Source organism: Thermobia domestica, chromosome 10 (genome assembly GCF_964235325.1).
Source record: "Thermobia domestica chromosome 10, izTheDome1.hap1.1, whole genome shotgun sequence".
Taxonomy (NCBI): domain Eukaryota; kingdom Metazoa; phylum Arthropoda; class Insecta; order Zygentoma; family Lepismatidae; genus Thermobia; species Thermobia domestica.
In genome coordinates, this window is record NC_137463.1 from 180,719,126 (window position 1) to 180,741,672 (window position 22,547).

A 22,547-nucleotide genomic window follows, 5' to 3' on the forward strand; every position below is an offset into this window, starting at 1 on the left:
GTCTTGAAGTAGAAACATGCTTATCAATAGCTTTTCAAAAAAATTATACAGCAATGGGAAAAATAATAGAAACTCCATATAATTTTGTGCGTTTACAAAGTTTAATAAAAAGAAAAAAAAAATCTAGGTAAGTAAGCATAAACATACAATGAAATTTACATCAATTTAAAGGAAATTTTATGCAGAATGCAAATTAAATTACAGAAGTTACCTATATCTGCAGTAATGGGTGATACTTTACAAAATGTGACTTAAACGAAACATAAATCAGCCTTTCCGAACGTTCATTCCATAGGCGACACGGTCTAGTTTACTATGAGGTTCGCGCATGACTACTGAACAGGAGAATCATGCAGTACCATTCTCGTTGTATAGGTGTTCAGGATTAGGCAAATGGAGTGTTGAAATTTTCATTCTTGTAGTGAAACATATCAGTTCTGAAATTCAAATTTATACCCCCACATTTTTTCTTTTTTCATAAAAAATGTACGTGGTGCAGCTTAGAAGAAAAGTTGTGCAGTTCATTTACGTTGGAATGGTGAAAAGGAGTGATTTAACACCGACAAAAGCAAGTACGAGGGCGGGGTGAAAAGTTCTCAGCCTGACAATGAAAGACTGCGAATTTCAGTTAAAAAATCATTTTATTTTTCGACATAATCTCCCTTAACTTCAACATACTTGGTCCAGGGTTTCTCCAACATCAGTATTCCTTCCCGGAAGTGAGTCTGGAAGGTTGTGAAAATAGTCCCCCACAACCATCTCAACTTCTTCATTCGATGTGAAGCACTTCCCAGAAAGAAATTTCTTCAAGTTAGGGAACAGATAAAATCCGATGGTGCCAAATCAGGAGAATATGGCGGATGGCCGAACAAATCGTATCCCGAATCCCGCAGTTTTCCCATCGCCAACGCATCCTTGTGCACAGGTGCGTTGTCCTGGTGAAAGATAATTTGCTTCTTCTTCAAGCCAGGCCTCTTCTTGCGAATTTTGGCATCCAGCTGGTCAAGAAGATTGGAGTAATATTCGCCTGTAATAGTTCTCCCTTTTGCAAGGTAATCAATTAACAGGATCCCTTTCGTATCCCAAAACACACTGGCTATGACCTTCCGGTCGATACGATCGTCTTCGCTTTCTTCGGCGCTGCACCACCAGCTTCCACCCACTGCTTGGACTGCTGTTTCATTTCTGGTGTGTAGTGGTGAACTCATGTCTCATCCATTGTCACAAATCGCCGCACAAAATCGGTCGGATCCCTTTTGAATCGATTCACAGATTGCTGCGAAAATCGTTTTCGCATTTGCTTTTGGTCGGCAGTCAGCAAATGCAGCACCCATCTTGCACAGAGCTTTCGCACCCCTAGTGCTTTGTGCAAGATGTTTCGCACCCGTTCCTCCGATATCCCTACACTCTCAGCTATCTCACTCACCTTCACTCACCTGTTGTCCAACACGATATCGATTGTTTCCGGTGTGGTTGCGGTTTTCGGCCTTTTTTCACGTGGGTCATCTTCGAGGGATGTGCGACCACGTTTAAATTAAGCTGCCCCTTTTTAACGGTTGACATGGAAGGAGCAAAGTCCCCGTAAACTTTTGTCAACTTTGGATGAATTTCCGTAGGGGTTAATCCATCCAAAACGAAAAATTTGATTACCTCACGGTATTCAAGTTAATCCATTTTCACAACACACGCAAGACGTCTAATTGCAACAATGCCTGCACACAAACTACTTGAGAGAACAAGTTGACACTTGTTATACGAACAACTGAAAAGCGATCTCAGGCAAGAGCAATAAAAATTTTGCTGATTGGAGTGCCATCTCTGGGTCAGGCCGAGAACTTTTCAGCCCGTCCGTGTAGAATTTGAACGTTAAATGAATGTGGTAAAATCAGTTCTAAATTGCGCACATTATGAAAGCGCATAAAAGCACAACAGGTAGGCAGTTAGCTAAAATTCGAAAGTAGAGTTCATAAGAAGTGGAAGGATTGGCAGATGTGGTCGAAAAGTGAAATCCTCTCCTAGGCAGAACAGTGCTTTGCGGCGGTTATCTTGAAGACAGATTTCACCCATCACAAGATCTTGCAACGAGTTCGCAGGAAACATCTGATTTCAATGTCCGTTCACGTACAAAGAGAAACAAGTTCAAATCCATAGGTTTGCGTTCACACAGGGCTGTCAAGAAGCCATGGCTTACGTAAAAACAACGTACAATGTATGCAGTGGGCTAAGGATCACAAGAATTGGACTAGTGAACAGTGGTGCAAAGTACTGTTAAGTGATGAGACAAAAATCAATTTAGGGATATGATTCACATGCCAGGATATATCGCATGTCTGGTGAAGTACTTAGACCTGCGTGTACTGTTAAAACTTCGAAGTACTCTACAAATGTCATGATTTGGTGGTTATTTTTCTTCCAGTGGGGTCGGTAGAATCTATATTGATGTATATTTGTGATGATGATGTTAACGCACGAACATACAAAATGATTCTTCAGACTAAAATGATATCTTCGGAAAGAGATTTATTTAGCAATTAACCCTTTATTTTTCAAGACGACTCTGCTCCTTTCCGCCGTGCCAAAATTATAAAAGATATATTTTTTCTTATGGCATGTGATATCACTTTCTTGAGATTGCAAAACTTAGCGAACTTATTGCCAAAATGGTACAATCTAGTTATCAAATCGCGTGGATATTCAGTTTATTAGCTCAAATCAAAGTCACTCTTGCGCAAACCTAAATTTAACTTCCGTTAACAATGGCTGTCACATTTTGTAAAGTATCACCCATTGTTTCAGATAGAGGTAACTGTTGTAACTTAATTTTATTCTATGTGGTGGACAAACACCGTGTGCGTGGGTTTTTCGGTGCTCTCCCGTTTTCTTCCACTTTATTCATTCCATTCATTTCTCATCATCACCGTCTCCTTTAGCCTAGCCGGTATAACCCTGAGACGTAAAACTTAAAGACTTCATTTTTTAATTTAATTTGATTCTCCATAAACTTTCCTTTAAAGTAATGTATATTTCCTTGTATGTTTATGTTTACTTATGTAGAAACTTATTATTAAACCTTATAAACGCAGAAAATTACATGGAATTGATATTAGTTTTCAATTATATATATAATATATATATAATATATATATATTTCGTTGAAGCTTTCCAATGGGCTTATTGCTTTGGATGGAAAGTGCATTGAAGGGTTGCTCACTCAATCCATTAAAAAGTATTTAAAAGTGATCCTCATACAGCACACTAAAACTAAAGTACCACTGCTATATATCTTTTAAGATGCCGGCAGACGACTTATGATGTGGATTTTGAATTCAGCGGAAGATATAATTATCTCCACAAAAGCAGGTTTAATACATTATTCTGAATAATTTGTTGTATTGTATATTTTATCAGTGTTTGCGATGTTATCCGATGTGGACGTAGGGGAGCCAGGTTCGATTCCTGCCGGAAGTTCATGTGGTTCGGATCCCACGTTAAGCTGTAGGTCCACATCACAAATAGCTTCGCTACTGAATGGGTCGCTGAACTCGAACTAAGTCAACCAGATACTCGATGTGTTATATGAAAACATTCTGAGCATAAGTATCTTTCATTATTACTCTGGTTAATAGAGAGAGAGGAGAAAATATATTCAGTTACTTTTATGATGCGAAAGGCTTGCCTACTAAAACTTATGCAATCACTAGTGTTCGAATCTACTATGTTAAACTATTAAACAGGAAGTGCAGTAATCCAAAAAGGTGATAAAATGAAGTAAAATAAATAAATAAAAAGCTACATGCAGGACTTACAATCATATAAGAGAATTTTCCAGTGTCACTCTGCCATAATATTGACTGACAAACGAATAACCGCAAACTAATGATTACAGAGATCAGCAATTAATTGCGAATTTATTAATAATTTTTGTGATGTGTAAGATGTTGACGAAATAAACCCAGCAAAACAAATCATCATCATGAGATTATAGGAATCAAATGAAAACTCACTTGAAAACTCTGAAAACCTATATGGATTCCAGCCTCCCAGGTCGTAATTTCGATACGTTTTCAATATTCGTACTAAGCCCAATTTTTCACCAGACCAACTTAGTTTTACTCCGTTATTGTAAATTTTCCTTGACAGTATATTTCCAATAGTTGTAATCTAAGTAATTCTTCTAGTGTTTACTCTCACCTTTATTTCGTGCGTTTTCTCCAAGAAAGTTAGGAACTTTATTTTGGACTGCTTAAACGTTATTATAATCTTTAAGCCATAGAATAGCCAGTTAAGTTATTCAATGAAATTTGAATTACAGCACTTAATATATGTATTAAAATGTTAACCACATTTTCTTCCAGGTGTTGTATGTATGTGTCGCGACTGGAACATGAATTCTTTAGTCACAGCGAGAACAGAAGCCTTGGCCCGAAAGTATCTCTGAAGCAGCAGGTTTTGCCGTCTGAGAATAACTCTGATCATCAAGGTTTGAATTTCGGTTACAAGGGAGATGAAGAATATTGGTAAATATTGATATTTGTCCTGTATAAAATAATGTCCTTATGTTATATTACAAATACTACTATGTATGCATAATGTGCACTTATACACTGATACTAATGTACAATTAACACTTTATCTTCAACGGTAGAAAGAGATTTTCTTTGTTATATGGGCTGTGGAGGACACCTACTTAAACTTATTTTTGCATAAAGCAGAATTTACGTAACGAATGTCCATACATAATTCGTTAAACAAGGTTCAAGTAGTTATTAGAGAAAAAATAAATACAGGAGGAGGTAAGTTTCTCCATATATAGCTAGGTAGTGTGTGGTATGCTATAAAAATTACCGGGGGGAGGGAATTCTTTTTTCTTTCTTATACACGGTTATTTCATTTTATGATTGTTACGATAGGATTGATTTATTCAATACAGGACGCGTCGGATCCTTACTCTCAGTCTCATAAGGATTTCTACATAAAATGTAGAGTTAACCGTTCTCCGGAAGGTAAAAGCTCATGGTGGACGATCCCTCTGATGTCACAAAACACAATGAGCATGGTCTTGATCTTTGATTTCCTCATTCGAGCCGCCTTGGGGCGAGGGGACGCCGAGGTTTGCCACTTGGCACTTTACGTCTTTGTGTCCGGGTCGTATTGGAATATCCACATTTTATCACCCATGATAACGTTAATAAAATGTGGATATTAAACGCACATTCATTTGACGGTCTGTTTGGAAACGTTCTTTCACATTAGTCACATTTTCATTTGAGGAGGTTGAAGGTTGTCCAGCGCGGGCTTAGTCATAGACCTCTTGGGGGGCACGGTGGCTCAATGGTAGAGCGTTCACCTCCGGTGCTTGGGGTCCCTGGTTCGATCCCAGCTCGCGCCGTGTGGACTTTGTGGTGGACAAACACCGTGCTCGTGGATTTTCTTGGGGTTCTCCCGTTTCCTCCCACTTTCTTCATTCCAGCATTTCACTCATCTCTCATCATCACCGTCTCCTTTAGCCTATCCGGAAAACCGTGGGACGTACAACTAAAAATTTCATTTCATTTCATAGACCTCTTCACGGTCTTCCAAAAACGCCTTGTGCCTGTAGACGTGCATCTATAGTAAATACTAATCGCCGAAGGCCTGTTGAATCATTGGAAAAGTTTCCGCTGCAGATTTGCCGAGGTTTACACAAAACTTGATCGCGTATTTTTGTTCCAGTATGCGCTGCATCACGACTTGTACAAGAGACGAAACAGAGGTTTACGAAATCACCCGTCCTTCATTTCCGAGAGCTCGGAGAAAACTGAGCAAGCACTCACTCGGTTGTTGACTTATACCACCACTGAACGCGCTACAACGTAGAGTCGCTTCGCAATAAAATGTATGGCATTATTTTCTGGACAGACCTTTTAGAGCTCAATGACACATTAGGTTATCGCTTATGCTGACTATATCAGTCTGATAAGGGATGATACGAGAAGAATTAAAAAAAAAAAAAAATAGATTTCATTAAACGCCTCCACTAACATGGGTTTCGAAGTAAATGAAGAAAAAACTAAATACATAAAAATTCATCGTTACCGTGATACTTAAAATTATGGATACATTAGAATATCAAATAATACTTTCGACAAAGTGGATGCTTTCAAATATCTACGATCAACATTAAGAGACTGAACATATCCACGATGAAATTAAATATGGACTGAAATCAGGAAATTCATGTTATTATTCCGTCCAAACTCTTTTGTCTTAGCGAATTCTGAAAAAAGTTTGAAGCTTAAATATGTAAAACGATGACTATGCCTTTTGGGCTATATGGCTTCAACACATGGTCGCTTACTTTGAGGGAAGGACGCATATTGAAGGTATTTGAAAATAAAATTCTGAAGAAAATAATCAGACCCAAGAGGGACGGGAAAAGGGAATGGAGAAACCTTCATAGCGGGGAACTACATGGTTTAGATCGTTTTTGCAACATTATTAGGGTCATTGAGTCTAGGAGGCTCAGGTGGCCAGTCATGTTACCAGAATGAAGAAAGTAAGAACGCTTTAAAAATTTTAACTGGAAATCTAATCGGAAAAATATCATTGGGAAGACTTAGGTGCAGATGGGAGGACAATATTAAGATGGATCTGGCTACAAAATAGAAATTGAACGCAGTTGTCTAAGGACAAGAATCAATGGAGAGTTTTTGTGAATACATCATTGAACCTCTGGATTCCATGGGCCATAGAGCTAGTTAGTTAGTTGATTATTATTATTAGTGTTTGATTGGAGTTTAATGTTCCTTTTCAATACCTAGACAATATGAGACGAGGCCTGCATTTTAAAGTGTGATCCTGACCACTTTGTATCCAACGCAAGTATCCTTACCACATCGAACCCGAGACCATACGTACAGTTAACACAGCCAGTACACGCTAAGCTTTAAAAGAGTAATATTATAAAGATAATCCTTCTGTGATTTTTACGATATACTCATGCTTTGTGTCAAAACAACGTCGACAATGTTTAGGAGATGATTGCTGACACTAAGATATGACAAAGGATATAGATCATCCTGGGCGTAGAATTGTTTCCTTTCGGCGTTATGACAAACCGAAAATTTATTGGAAAAATTCAAAAAGTGTCATAATTTAAGATCAAAATATTGAATCAGACTCGTTTAAAAGGGAATGTTCATTGTTGTAGTTATATTTTCCACTAATGCTCAATTGGATATGGTGCAGTGCTAGCGCAAGGCTAACCTCCAGAAGAACGAGAATTCCTGGGATATTATAATATAAGAATAAACAATGATCAAATACAATATTTTCACGAGTAAAAATCATAGTACATTGTTCAAGTTCAAAGAACACTGTTAGAATTGGAAAAGAAGAAGAGATAGACATGTCTATAGACATCTAGATCACATTCTGATATAGTTCTCAAAATTTAACTTGGCCTACTTCCTCAAAAAGACTAGGCTATCTTACTGAATCTTATTTATTATGTAGAAAGCTTCCATATTTTAGTAACTTGGACGGGTTTCTTTCTTGTTTGACCATACCTTGGTGAGTTTGCCTTTTTCTGCCTAGATGTTGAGCACTAAAGTTTATTCGAAGTAGTTGACTTGATTGAATAATCTTTAAAAAGTGTGAAGCTAATTCACTCACTTATTTTGTATTGACATGTGCTTTGCTTTCTGTTTTTAGCGGCGATTCATATAGTTTCTTAATGGTTCCCGCATCGTCTGCTGCTCAAACCGCATCAATCACAGAATTGATCCAGGAAAGTAATGCTGACGTCACTTCGCATGGAGTCCTTAGCTGCCACTATGGTGCTAAAGTCATTTGTACTCTATCTCAACAAGTGGATAGGTAATGATCTTTCTATTCATGTTGTTAATTGTACTAATAGTATTAAAATGCCCTTTTCTACGCTTTCCACTCCTCTTCTCTATCTTTTGTTAATAAAGCAATCAACAGTGAATATTATGACAATTATGGGAAATAAACTATTCCATAAAACTATTATTAAATGAGCGAATATTAAATAAATGCTAGCAATGCCGTAGACGTATTGTTACATTTGTTTCCGTGAGGTTAAGGAAGTAAAGCAGTACTGGGATGGGTAAACGCTAGGACTTTCCAGATAGTCTGGCTTTACAGCGTTCACCTAGGGTCGAGAAAACAATTGGGAAAACTAATTGAATGAAAAATCAACGACCTCCGGGCAGGATACCTGACATTAATGATGAGGGAAACCCAAGCGCTGACTACACATCTCCCAAAACACAAGTGCCAAGGCCAGCGGAGTTGTTTTTAATAAATTACTTATTCAATCAAATAAACCGTAAAATGTTAAGTGAACTAATAGCTGTATTCAAATCCTTTTACATAATTAATATATTTTGAAGCGTGATAACTACATCATAAGCCTCACACACATACAAAGTGTCTTCCTTTCTAAGTTTCCAATATTTTTCGTTTAATTCATGCTTTTTACGAAGATTCAAGGAGATTGTGAAGAGCATAATAAAGAACTTTAAGAAACAATAAGACATGTTGTAATGATAGATTACTTTTGTTGTATTGTAGAATTTTTAGTTCTACAAATAGAAACTTCCAAAATCAAAGCCTATACTCATCTTCTACAGTTCTATCTTAAGCAATTTTAATGAAATGTGGAGTAACTCATTGTTGACTGCAGTGGTTAAATTCACCCGCATGTTTCCGGAGATAAATCTCAGTGGCTTATCCGAATCCCCTTTTTCTCATTGTATATTATTCCAGGTTGCTTGAAGGAATTTACCAAGTCAGTGGAGATGAAAATTTTGAGTTCTCGTATATCTATCTTGACTTTTGAATCTGCGGTTGGCTATTCTGATAAGCTTCTTCGATATTTTCCTCAGTCATACTTTGAGAAGTGAGGATGGTACTTTTAATATATAGACCCCACTGACTTCCAACCCAAAATTTTGTTTCTTCTTCCATTGTTAATATTTCGAATAGTCTTCCATCTGCATCTAGAATACTTCAGATAAATAAACAAGCTAATAAATAACCATTCTATAATAATATGCAATCAGCAAGGATTATTAATTAGTAGTATGCCGTGAACTCCATTAATTATATTTGTTAAATCGAGCTACCAGTTGATAATTAAAAGAGTCTGAAATTTGCTGTACAGTACATTGGATATATTTTTAAGTCGCAGCTAATTTTCAACCGTTCCGTTTGACAAATTGTAGAAAGATAGTTAACTAAGGCATGAAATAAATAGACTAGACAATGGCTTGGTTCTATACCATCGTGCAGTGCATTAAAAAAATCCACTTCCTTTTCCTGCACGGAACTTACAATGAAGTAACATTTTCATCTATTTAGTAACTTACGGAGGGTTATGTCTTGTCTAGTATAAAAAAACCGTACTCATGTTGGTACATTTTATTATCAGGTTTTCAAAAGAATATGTTGAAGGAAGATATAGCTTTTGTTCCGGCTTTTATGCAGAGTCTTTATAAATGTGGGATGTCGAGTATGTTCGTTCTATTTCCTGAATGAGTGTGTCTAATGACTACAGTAAATAGTACTGTGAAATATCTAGTTCCATATTTTTATGTTGCGAGTGATAGACTGCCTCTTCAATTGTTTTATTATGTAAGTAAAATAAAATGCACAATGTTGTGCGTATTATGCCCGTATTTTCACTTAACTGCTTTATTAGAGCAGTATTTACTTTAAATTGTATGTAGTAAGAATTAATATCTTAGTATTGCAATTTATAATTAACTATCCTGTTATAATACAGTATATGTTAAATTTCTTGCAGATTATTCGACGACGCTGCAATGAAATTAAACCTTCAGGCATTGATCAGTTTTCTCCAGGAACTGTGCAGTGCTAGCCAGTCGCAACTATTTGCGCAACATGTGAACAAAGCGTCACCAGCTGCAAAGTATTGGTGGAAGCAGCCGTTTGTGAAAGACAAGAAGTCAGCATTAAGTGGCAATATGTTGCTTTTGAATAGAGTAGGCGATGTTATGCTTAAATGTGTAAGGAGTGGAAGACCCTTGATCCACATCATGAAAGTTTGGTCCGTTGTTGGGCCACATTTTATGGAGGTAATTATTATGTTACAAAGAATAATAGTAGCAATATTAAATAGAAAACACATGGTGAGCAAAATTATCAGTATAAAACTAATTTGATTGTTTATATTTGGTACCATATATAATGCATACTTTATTTCCAAAATGTCTAGCCTAAAAAGTAGGATGTGCAATATACATGGAACATTCTGACAGCTATATGAAACTGCGCATGCTTTCTTTCAGTCACTGCATATAACACTTAGATTTTGTGGTAAACTTGTGCGAAGTTAAATACGTGTAACAGTTGCACTTTTAGTTTGAATATTCTGAGCAAATAGATGGTAATTACTTACTATTTTTATTTTAACGTAAATTACCGTGACCGAATAAGAAATGAAGTTAAAACTAATCAAGTAGTAAACACGTCGTGTATCTGATAAATGGTGCTTTCGAATCGGTAATACTCTTTCAAAATCCTTAAATGGTGACTCATGTTATAAACATATTTTGCCTTCACTGATCCCGGTCACCATGGGCAGTTGCCCCCCAGTTTTTTGAAGTGACTTCCTAATTTATATAATTACATTTAGAAATTTAAACAGGGTGTCCATACAATTTGGAGAAAAGATCTCTGACTTCCCTGACTTTCCATGACGAAAGTTGCAGATTTCCCTGGCCCCTGAATAACTTAAAAATATCGAAAAAAGAAAGAAACCCCAGCCTCCACACTCCCCATAGTTGGCCTTGTTCTATTCCACTTCTGTTTATTTCTTTTTTCAATTTTCTTTCCAAAGGAATGTAAATTTACCAATATGTGCATTAGACCGTTATTGATTAGGCCAACATATTACACAAAATGTAAAGTTACAAACAAAAGTGTGCAGTATACAAAGTACTTAAGATATGAAAAGAATTACACATTATATGCTTACACATTATAATACCAATTACATAGCATTATAATATTGCCTATAGTAATAAACAGTTCATACATGATTTTACTAATTATTATTTAAAAAAAAAAAAAAAAAAAAAAAAAAAAAAAAAAAAAAAAAAAACATTATGTAACACATACTTTTGCTGGTGCAGTTGTTAAATGCAACAAATTTAGAAATTTGTTTTCATATTTTCTCGTATAGTTTTCTTCTCATTGATCTGAATATCCTTGTCTTCGCAGGTTAATTTTCTCTTCTTCCTCCAGTTCCTTTAGTTGTTGCTAAATCTTCCGTTTCTATCTCCTCTTCTCGTCTCGAGCATTTATTTCTCTTTTCTTTTCCAAATACACCTGATATTGTCTCATTGAACTTCTCACTGAATTTATCATACCTCTTGTAATTATTAATCCTGATGATCCACCTATTCTCATCACAGAATCATATATGAACCGTTGAGTCACTAGAGATTCTTCTTGTAAGTTGTCAACAATGAAAATTTTATTTATTGTGAAACCACTTTCAAAAAATGCGTTTCCGTGAAAGAAGATAAAACATATTTCATAACTGACCATAAGTCAACGAAGTTCTTCCCATTTCCTAAGACTGAGTAAAAAACTCATCAAGTCCAATACCATCTCTATCATTGGCTATGAATTCATTCGAGTGTTCCTTAAATTCTTCAGTCTGAGCTTTCACTGTGAGCTGGAGATACTATTTCTTCGCGTTCTCAGCAACTTGTCCAGATATCCTCGTGGCACCATGGCATTCTTCTAGAACAGCCTCTACCCTTTTGAGCAAATATGCCAGGATGTAGTTAGATGTGTTTTTCGCAGAAAATTAGTTTCAACGACTATATCAGAGAACACTGACTCCCTCAATATCATCATTGAGAACACCACATTTTGCATCCAGTAACAGTAAAGAAATCAACAATATTTCATAAATTCAATAATTGAACAATGGACCATAATCGATTTTCTCCAGACTTTCCCTGACCAATTTGCCATTTCCCTGACTACATCTGATACATTTTTACTTCTCTGACCTTTCCCTGACTTTTACTTATTTTCCAGAATGTGAACACCCCGGTAAAGGTTTTGTATGTATTACTGTTTCATAGAAAAAATGGTGCCATATGATATTAGCCGTTGCGTGAGTACGTATTGGTTATTTGTCTTCCCATAGAGTTAAGAAAGCTACAGGAATTGCGTTTTAATTGCAATTCAAAGCAATTAATATTGCAATTGCATATTTCTTTAAATGTCATAGCATATGCTTGCAGTACTTACTGTATTTCATTTTCTAAGACTAAAAACATTCATTTAATGGCATGTGTAGCATTAAAAGTATAAATTGTTCATTAATTCCCAGTTTCAATATAACTTGTGCAAAACAAGCGTCATTATTCATTACTATTATGATTAATATTATCCCTTCTATTTATTTATTTATTTTGCAAATTTATTGAATAACCTGATCACACAATTTTCCAGACAGAATTTTAAGATGTTAATGAGCAAGAACTCAAATCTCATCTTACACTTTCGTTGTTTAAGAGTATAAAGGGCTATTACCTACCTGTATTGCTCTTATGAATTTACTTAATAAAATAGAAATACGATATACAACATTTTAAGTGAAAAAAACATAGTATCCTATTAGTTATACAACCTTTCATCAAACAGTGTTAGAAACACTCAGGAAATCTAACATTGATATACAATTGTTCAGATCATGTCTTGCCCCCCCCCCCCACTTCTAACGTCCAACCGCCACCACTGCCGGTCACCCTAATTTATTTTCCGGTAACATGATTGGTGATATTATATTAACGGTATCCATTTTGTTTTAAAACGAGATTTCCACTGACAGAGAAAGAAGTACACATTGCGTCAACTTTAGTTTTATGGTATTTTAATAAGGGGAAGTAATATATGTAAGTAAATATGGTAATTTAGGTTTGAGAGTTTTTTTTTTCTTTCTTTCTTTCTTTTTCAGAGTCAAGATTTTTACAAAATTTTTATTTGGTCTAGGAATTAATTCGTGCGGGTGGACAAGAGATGGCGCAACGAACGGAGCGTCCCACAGTTCCGTGTATCCACACATGTGTTGCAAACCCCTGTCATCGCGTATCGTTCGTAGTATAGGGCAGTGGATTAAAGCGTCAACAACACCAGTTTGTAGTTAAGTGAACATGGCGCAATTTGTGCCTGATAAAGTGTTTTTGCGGGGTGTCCTGCTGCATTACTTTAACATGCAGAAAAGTGCGACTGAAAGTCATCGTATTTTGGTGGAAGTGTATGGTGACCATGCTCTAGCTGAGCGAACGTGTCAGAAGTGGTTTGCACGGTTTAGAAGTGGTGATTTCGGCTTGGCAGACCAAGAGCGAGCTGGACAGCCAAAAAATTTCAAGACGAAGAATTGACAGCATTGCTCGAGCAGGATTCGTGTCAAACGCAGGAACAACTTGCAGCAGCATTAGGCGTTGATCAAACAACAGTCTCCAAACGCTTGAAAGCCATGGGAATGATTCAAGAGATGTCACATTGGGTTCCACATGAATTGAAAGACAGAGACGTTGAAAGACGAAAAACCATTTGCGAATTGCTGCTTCAACGACAGAGCAGAAAGGGGTTTCTGCATCGAATTATTACGGGTGATGAGAAGTGGATCCATTACAAGAACCCTAAACAAAAAAAAGGCCTGGGTGAAACCAGGTGAACCAGGTCCATCACAACCAAAACGAGATATTTACTATGCAAAGGTTATGCTGTGCATATGGTGGGATATGAAAGGTGTGGTGTACTATGAGCTGCTGCAACCGGGTGAAACTATGAACGGAGAACGTTATCGACGACAATTAATGCGTTTGAAGCAAGCTCTGGCCAGAGCACGACCAGAATGGGAGAACAGACATGATAAACTTATTGTTCAACATGATAACGCTCGCCCACATGTCGCAAAACCGGTCAAAACCTATTTAGAAAATGTCGGATGGGAAGTTTTACCCCACCCGCCGTATTCACCAGACGTTGCTCCTTCGGACTACTACTTGTTCGATTGCATGGACAGCGGTTTACTTCTTCAGAAGATATCGAAACATGGGTCTCTGACTGGATCGCTTCCAAGGATGAGGACTTCTTTCGCCACGGAATCCGTACATTGCCTGACAGATGGGCGAAAGTGGTGGCTAGCGATGGACAATATTTTTCTTAAGGTATTTATGTATTTTGTGTTTGTACTACAGCTTCAATGTGTGCGTACCAACCGCACGAATTAATTCCTAGACCAAATATATTTTCTAATTCCCGGGTTTTCTGCCGTGTGCCTGCGTCTTATATGCGAGATATAACTTTTCCGATTTTCCCTGTCGGAAACACGTGTGCATTATACATGCGTAAATACGATATGCGTCTCTGATCTCTAGAATCAAATTTATACAGATGGTATTGTGAAATATGGAAGCTATGGTCGGAAAGAACTATTTCATGCATCACGGCAACTTGAACAAGTAAGAAGTTGCAGTAATTATTGTGTTTGTCGTGTCGATGCTACCTGTTTTATTTTGGATAACATTATTGAAATTATTTATTACAGATTCATTAAATCTGTTGCTCAGTTGCTCATAATGCACGTTTGAATTTTTCATACAAAAACAACCTCTTCTCAACGTTTCGTGGCGCTAAGAGGTGAAACAATACACCATTAAGTTATGTTTACATGATGACAGTTATCTGACGTGTTAGACACATTTCTGGTAGTCGAAGATGGAAAATTGCACCTAACACAGTCTTGCAGATACGCATTCAGTGCAGTAGGTTGTGGTGCCCGGGAAGCAGAACAGATGTATAGACAGAAGTTTCCGAACACACGTCTCTCGAATCGGGAGACATTTTTCGCCGTAGAGTGAGTCTTTCATAATGATTACGCTATTTTCGCACGGTCAAAATACAACAACTATTTAAACTTCACTGGGCAGATCAGCTCTTATACAGAAGGTCGATCCGCGTATATGTGTCCAATTTTACACCCGTACCCCTGACCACAGAAGCGACCGAACCAAGTGGTTAAACGCGTGTGCTATACTTGGAGGTCCATTCTATCGTCTGCCAAGCGAAATTGTGTATCATGTGCATCATGGCTCCAAAGATGAACCGTTTTGGGAAGGGCTACATAATTGGAGTTTTCCACGCCAAATATTCGATTTCTAAAGTTCAAAAGCAGTGCAAAGAAAATGGTTGTGCATTGGGTGCGACGACTATCAAGAACATAATCAAGCAGTATAAAAAAGAAGACATACCAGATAAGCATTCACCCACTAAGGGGTCGAGGAAGCGAGTGTGTACCACAGTGACTCCACAAGTAGCTCAGAAGTTGCGGCGAATGGCCTTACAAGAAAATCCCCCTCCGCAACGTGTGATGGCAGCTCGACTCCACATACCACAGTCAACTGTTAACCGCGCCCTGAGTGGGAAATTAAACCTCCAGAGGGTCTTTAAAGGTCATGGACATTACCTAAGTGCGGCCCATCGCCGTGAGAGAAAGACCAACATCAGGCGCCTCTATGAACGCCATCTATCTGGGGAAAAGTGGAAGTTTGTGGCCACACTAGATGAAGCATGGGTGTATCTATCAGATTGTGGCAAAATTTGCTCGATAACTTACACTTCGCGAGATGCAAAAAGCCGTCCTGCGTTCATCCGTCATTGCAAAGCAACTTTCTCGAAAAAGGATTTATGCTTGTCGCCGGTTACTCTTATCAGGGCAAGTTAACAATTCGTCAAGTCCGTAAAAACTGTAAAATCAACTCTGCATTCTTTTAGCAACATATACTGACCCCAATTTATACAGAAAATCTGCCTCGTTTATATGGGCATGCCATAAAGTAAGTGTCTGTGCATATGGATAAGGCCTCCTCACATACATCTCGTTCTACCCAGAACTTTCTGAAGCAGATGGAGACAGACACCGGTATTCGTGCTATTTCATTTCATGATATACCTGTGAAATCACCAGATGTCAGTCCCATGGATTTCTGCAGGTTTGGTCTACTGAAAAGAGCACTTTCTTCTCGTCGTGTCACTACTCTCGGGGGCCTGTGGAAAGCCTGCCGGGAGGAATGGGAGAAGATTCCACTTCCTGTACTTCGTCGTAGTCTTCTACAGTGGAAGTTACGGTGCATGGCTATTGCCAGAACACATGGCCATCACATTGATGCCAACCGATGGTGGTCCCATGGATTTTCATAAGGTTAGTGCTATTTCAAAATTGGACACATATACGCGGATCGACCTTCTGTATTACAACAAAAGAACATGCTTTTGATATACAAGTGAAAGGAATATTTGTGGAATTACTCTACTTAATCTCACAAACATACTAAGCTAACAAGAGATGGCTAGAGTGCTAGACGACGAACAATTCGTGCACCAGAGTTTAAGGGAATGGTGTTGAATCATGTGGAAGAATCTCCATTAGCAAGCACCCGTCAAATTGCCCGTCACTTACGCGCTTCGAAAGATAGTAAGTTATGTGGCGCGTACTAAGATACCAGCAATTACACCACTACTATGCACAACAGGTGCAAAAATGGGACCAAATAATTTCGCATGGAATTCTGTCAATGGCATATCTAGCAATGTGATATTGTATCAAGCTTAATACAGTGTGTTTTATTCATGAATGAAGCTGTTGGTGATGTTTTCAATAGCCGTAATAAGTTCGTGTAGAGTGATAACAATCCACATGCTATTCGCTTGTCTCGTCATCAGCAGTGATTCTGTATCGATTTGTGGGCTGGGATTGTACACGATCAACTAATCAGACCTTATCTCCTACCGCCCCGTTTGGATGGACATCAGTATTTGCTGAACCTTCGAGATGTACTCCCGAATGGTTTGGACACATTGCATCTGCGAGGGACGTGGATGAGGGCGCACCTGCCCACTTCAATATTGATGTTAGCCATCATTTGGGTACCAACTTTTCTCATCATTGAATTGGAAATGTCATCCGGTAGCTAGCGCGCTCGCCGGATCTCGCTCCCCTTGATTTTTTTCAGGGAAACATTCAGCCATTAGTGTATGAAACACCAGTAGAATCTGAGAAAGACCTGCTTGCTAGAACTGGTTGATTATGCAACAGACTCCGGGGATATTTGAGAGAGTGCGGAAAAATTCCATGCGGTTTTGTGTTTCATGTATCGAGATTGATGGTCGCCATTTTGAACAGTTACTGTGAGTTATTTGTACGTACAGTGAAGCAGTGGTTTGTTTGTAATAAAAATTAGTCAGTCAGGTGTAATGCTATGGGAAATAAATGCACAGTGCTATGCAGGTTACATAGACACAATAAACATAATAATTACTGCAAGTTCTTACTTGTTTCAGATGGCGTGGTGCTTGCAATAGCCGTTATCATATCTTAAAATACAGCAAACCTGTCTACCATCTGTATAAATTTGATCCAGGAGGTCAGAGACACTCTGCATTTATGGTATAATAATCCTGAGACGATAGCCTCATCTTTTGAGCACTTTAACCAAAGTGATTATTTTTGAAAAGAGTCATGGGTGCCCACAGAGGGAGAAAGGGGTCATGATGCGATAGAGTCAGTGAAATTTTAGAGACAACGAAAAAAAAAAAAAAAATGTTGAAATATTTCGACCAATTAGGAACTTTTTAGGAGGAACATTGGAAGTCAGAACTATTGAGTAACTTAATAACTAGTATTGATTTTAGGAGGATGATACATTTAATAAAAGAATTTAGGACCATGGGGGAATATGTTTATTGAAAATTGGAAAAACTCTGTTCGCCGACTGATTTCAGGTTCAAACTTTAGACTTTCACTTGCCTGAGGAAAGTTTTGCCACTTGAGCTAGCAGCAGTGCAATCTATGTTGGTTTTAACTATTCTCTGGTTAGTCTTCATATTCATAGACATCGTTTCTTTTAAGTACTCTCTATTAAAAACTTAGTGTAATCTGATGAACGAGTATATATATCAGAGAACTGCTATATATATATATATATATATATATATCTTAAATATACATTCCTATTATTTGTGACAGCTAACTAACGTTGTGTCAAGTGTATATACAAATACTTATCAGTTTAATGGTAACACCTGGATTTGGAAATATGTCAAAAGTCTGGTTCGGCAACTGTCAGGTGGCGACCATGTGCATGTGACCAAATGGCTAACACGCGTACTTTCTGTGCTCATTACCTCTAGTTCGGTTCTACGGATACTGTTGATTTTATCCTGCCCCAATTCAATCCGAACACGATGATTAGTATTTATTTTTGTAAACTTATGCTTTATATTCCCCTTCCTTTTTAAAATTAAATTAAATTCAGATATCGTTGATTTTACATAGTTTTTTTTTTTTTCCGTAGACTATTCACTTGAGATTGTATACACTTAATACGCATTCCTCGATTTCCGGCTAATTGTAGATTTCTCTATTTAATGATCTGCACTGTATTCGATCATGAGTACATGTTGTTGAGTTTTGTGGTATGAAACTATTCCCGTTATTTATTCATCTGTTTTTGCACTCCTGTATTTTCCTTTATTGCTTGTAATACGTTTTATAAATTATGATAGCAGTTGTAATATTTTTGTGTAATACGAATGAAACTGACGAGATATTCTTTCTTTGCAGGCTGCGTGTCACAAAGATCATGAAATATCCAAGAAAGCTATTACGTGCATTCATGATACAGTGAATGCCTTGCTAAATGACCAATCCGAGCTGCCGCATTTTCATTTCAACGAGGCGTTGTTCAAACCTTTCGAGAATCTGCTTTGTCTTGAGTTGTGTGACGCAGATGTTCAGGATCAGGTAAGTTTTTGTTTTGAAAACGCATTGCTTGAAAAGTTTTGTACGTTTTAATTGTAATGAATGTATAATTAAACATTCTAATTATACGCTCAGGAATTCTAATAGTCATTCTGCTTACAAATTTATGCAATTCCTGAATACCATTTGCACTTCCGAGCTTCCGACTCTGCCCTGGAGTCTTGATTACGGAGGATAAAAGCAGGAGACAGAAGAATAAAAACATCAGGGAAAAATAAAAGGAACTGACTTACCAAAATAGAACAGTGCTAGAGCACACGTTGTCAAAAACATAGATCACATATCAAATGATAGACACGCAAATTGTGTTGTTGCGGGATTAATTTGAGCATTCGTTTGTTCTGAAGTGGAAGGTTGCGACTCTTTGTATGTATTTTTATTTTATGCCAATGCTGTGCAAATTTTGTTATTACAGCTTCCCATTCATCACTTAAACCTCCCCTGTCTAAATTTACTTTTTTTCTTTAAACTGAGTAAACATATTTTCAGTCACGGGTCCTTCTATTTTACTTTTATCCCCTAATAAAATTTTTGAATTTTCTATTATTCTGTGTTGTGTTTCTTGTAATTGTTTAGAGAGACCTGATACCGAAATTTCCCTTTAGCATTCCTAACACGCACGTTGAGGTTTTAGTCTTGCTTGCCTATGTAACTCTCGTGGCAACTGAATTTTATTTCATACAAATCTCATTATGATCTGTGGAATAACCCTTAAATTCCTTGATGTTCTTCTCTAAAGTTTTTGGGGGCTTCAAAGCAATATGGAAATCATGCTGAGTAAAAATCATTTTCAGTGCTATTGGTAATCTGGGAAAAACAGGTTATCCTACCCATTTTGGTTCGTTGATTTCGGTCCCAGGTCTATCGAAAGTAAGTTCCTCTTAACCTGATTATACCAAATTAATAATAATGGAATTAGATACCCATTCATATAGCCAAACTTGAATAAATGGTGTGTCCATGGGTTTTCTCTGAGTACTCCTGTACTTCCGTACTTTCTCATTCCACCAATTCTTCCGTCGTCGTTCACTTGCTTTAATCATAATCTCCCTTAGCCTAAATGACAATCGTGAGATGCTATACTGAAAGATTTTCTTATTTCTTTCTTCAATAATTGGGCAATTTCTATCTGTAAGTCTGATTCCAATGAAGTGAATCGAATGGCACGGAAAAAGGCACTTTTTTGAAATATTTGCTTTAGCCTTTGCTGAATGAGCGGGTTTATAAAGGATATATTGTGTGCCCACAGTGAGCTTATGGTGGACTCTAGTAACGAACTTACTGTTGTGTCTGCCTATACTAAGATTAAATAAGTAAGTTTGCCTTCCTTCTCATTCTCTACCGTAAATCTCAAAAATCACTATGAATACTATTCAGTTACTTCATTAAGGAAACAAGCTATGCACTATCTTGTTACAAAAATACTATGTCGTCAGCGCATCTGCAATAACGTACCGTACCTAATACCCATTCTTTCAGTATCTTACTTTCAGACGTATGAAGTGCCAAATTAGAGGAAGATGGAAAAAACAGCTAGACCTTTGACCTGGTGGTAAATATTATCTTCAAAAGAAAAAAAATATATTGCGTACTAAGCAATATTTTTCCTTTCTCTCTTCTTTCCAGACAAGACGAAAAGAAATTTCAAGGGATGCTAAAGGGAAATTCCGATATCAGGTCTATCTAAACATTTAAAAAAAAGTCAGCACGGAATAGATAATTCAAATTTTATTTGGGGATAAAAATAAAGTAGAAGGATTTGTGTTTAAAAATGTGTTTAAACGAAAAAAAAAGGGGGCAATGGTTAAGTGATGAATGGGTAGCAGTAATAACAGAATTTGTACAACATTGGCATAAAATACCTACATGCGTTTCAACCTTGCACCAAAGAACAAAAGCATACACATCAGTGCTGTGCCGGAAGGGGGGTGGGGGACGGCCCCGGGCACCGATTCTCATCCTTTCGCCGAGCGCAAAATTCGAGAGGAAAAAAGAAAAGGAAAGACAAAAGAAAGAGGAAAAATTACCTGGAATATTACTAGTATGTACTTAAATCCTCTTCTTGCTTTAGGAAGTGGTCCTATAATATTACACATGTTAGAAGACTGCATGGGCACATATATAAGATGGAAGGACAAAAGTATGAAAAGTGTTCAAAATCAAGGAAAACAGGGTTTATTTTGGAAATTTTCTTACGTTTCGCGCCAACCATGGTGGCGCTTTGCGGCTGGTCTGTCGACCTCACACATATGTACGGGGCTGCTGTTGTATACTCTCCCCGGGCGCTGATTTTCCATGGCACGGCACTGATACATACATTAATCCCACTATAATGCAGTACGCGTGTCCATCATGATGTGTGATCTATGTTTTTGACAAGGTGTGTTCCAGCACTGCTCCATCCTGGTAAATCCGTTTCTTTTATTTTCCCCTAATGTTTTTATTCTTCTATCTCCTATTTTTATCCTCCGTGATCAAAATTCCAGGGGAGAGTCGAAAGCTCAGCAGTACAAGTGGTATCCAGGAATTGCATAAACCCGCAAGTAGAATGAATGTATAATTAATTGTGCTTAAGTTAGAGATTACTAGGACTTCTATCAGCTGTGGAAATCACGAAGAAATCCAAAGATGGATTGAAAAGAAAACTTAAACAAGAAAAAGTCACAAGACAACTAATATGTAGAAGTTACAACTATTTGATGAATAAACTGATTCCACTACATAACATTCAAATTGCTCAGGAAGAATGTTCATGATATTTGGTTTCTCATCCTTCAGTGTTGTCAATTTCCAAGACTGACTGACTGCAAGATTCAACTTAGGGGATTTTTAACACGTTCAAATACCTAGACAGTCTTGGGAATTGGCAACACCGAAGAATAAGAAATCAAACATTGTGCACATTCTTTATGACTGTTAATGTGGTGTATAAAGTTTATGTTTATTAATCAAATAGTTTTACATTCAGGACAAATTAGCATTCTTCTAATCTACCAACGTTGAGAAGAAGAAAATAAGGTATATGTTCATCAGTTAAGTTCCTTCGTAAAAACGTTCTCAGGATACCTCAAGACCAATAGAAGTCGAAATATCGGAATAAATAAAATAACAGTGCATTATAAGCTTAATAAGCTGTACTTTATTTTCTTATTCTCGTATTACTAACCGTATTACTAATAAATAAATAAATAAATAAAATAAAAATAATAATAATAAATAAATAAAATAATAATAATAATAATAATAATAATAATAATAATAATAATAAAACATGGAAACTACTTACCCTTGAGATAGATGTGACATATAAACATGCATCCGATCATTCCGTTAATGACATGTGGTATATAAACAAAACACTTTAATAAAATAACAGACAAATTCTGACCAAAGCATATATTAACTAATAAATAATAGCGTTACAGTTTCGGCAAATTAACTTTGCCTTCATCAGACACATTATGAAATACAATTTCTAAGATTACAGCTTATATACTTCTTAAAGTGAGAGGAGGTATTCCATGAACCAATCATATTCGTCCTTTCCTTTAACAATTTTTAATTAATACAAATGCAACTTTTAATGATCAACTTTCACTTAAGAGCTAAACTTTTAATTGGCACACCTGTGTATGAATAACTTTCACTTTTGAAAAACATAAACTTTTAA

The 22,547-nt window shown here is 37.0% G+C and overlaps 1 protein-coding gene across 3 annotated transcripts in view; it reads left to right on the forward strand.

Annotated features, from left to right (window-relative positions):
- LOC145662862 (brefeldin A-inhibited guanine nucleotide-exchange protein 3) overlaps window positions 1-22,547 on the forward strand; it is a 266,740-nt gene that overhangs the window by 81,963 nt on the left and 162,230 nt on the right. For all 3 annotated transcript variants that reach the window (XM_081728801.1, XM_081728803.1, XM_081728802.1), the window contains 4 exons: window positions 4,356-4,517; window positions 7,693-7,857; window positions 9,812-10,103; window positions 18,680-18,859. In XM_081728801.1, coding sequence (XP_081584927.1) covers window positions 4,356-4,517; window positions 7,693-7,857; window positions 9,812-10,103; window positions 18,680-18,859 — 799 coding nt within the window. The remainder of the gene's footprint in view (window positions 1-4,355; window positions 4,518-7,692; window positions 7,858-9,811; window positions 10,104-18,679; window positions 18,860-22,547) is intronic.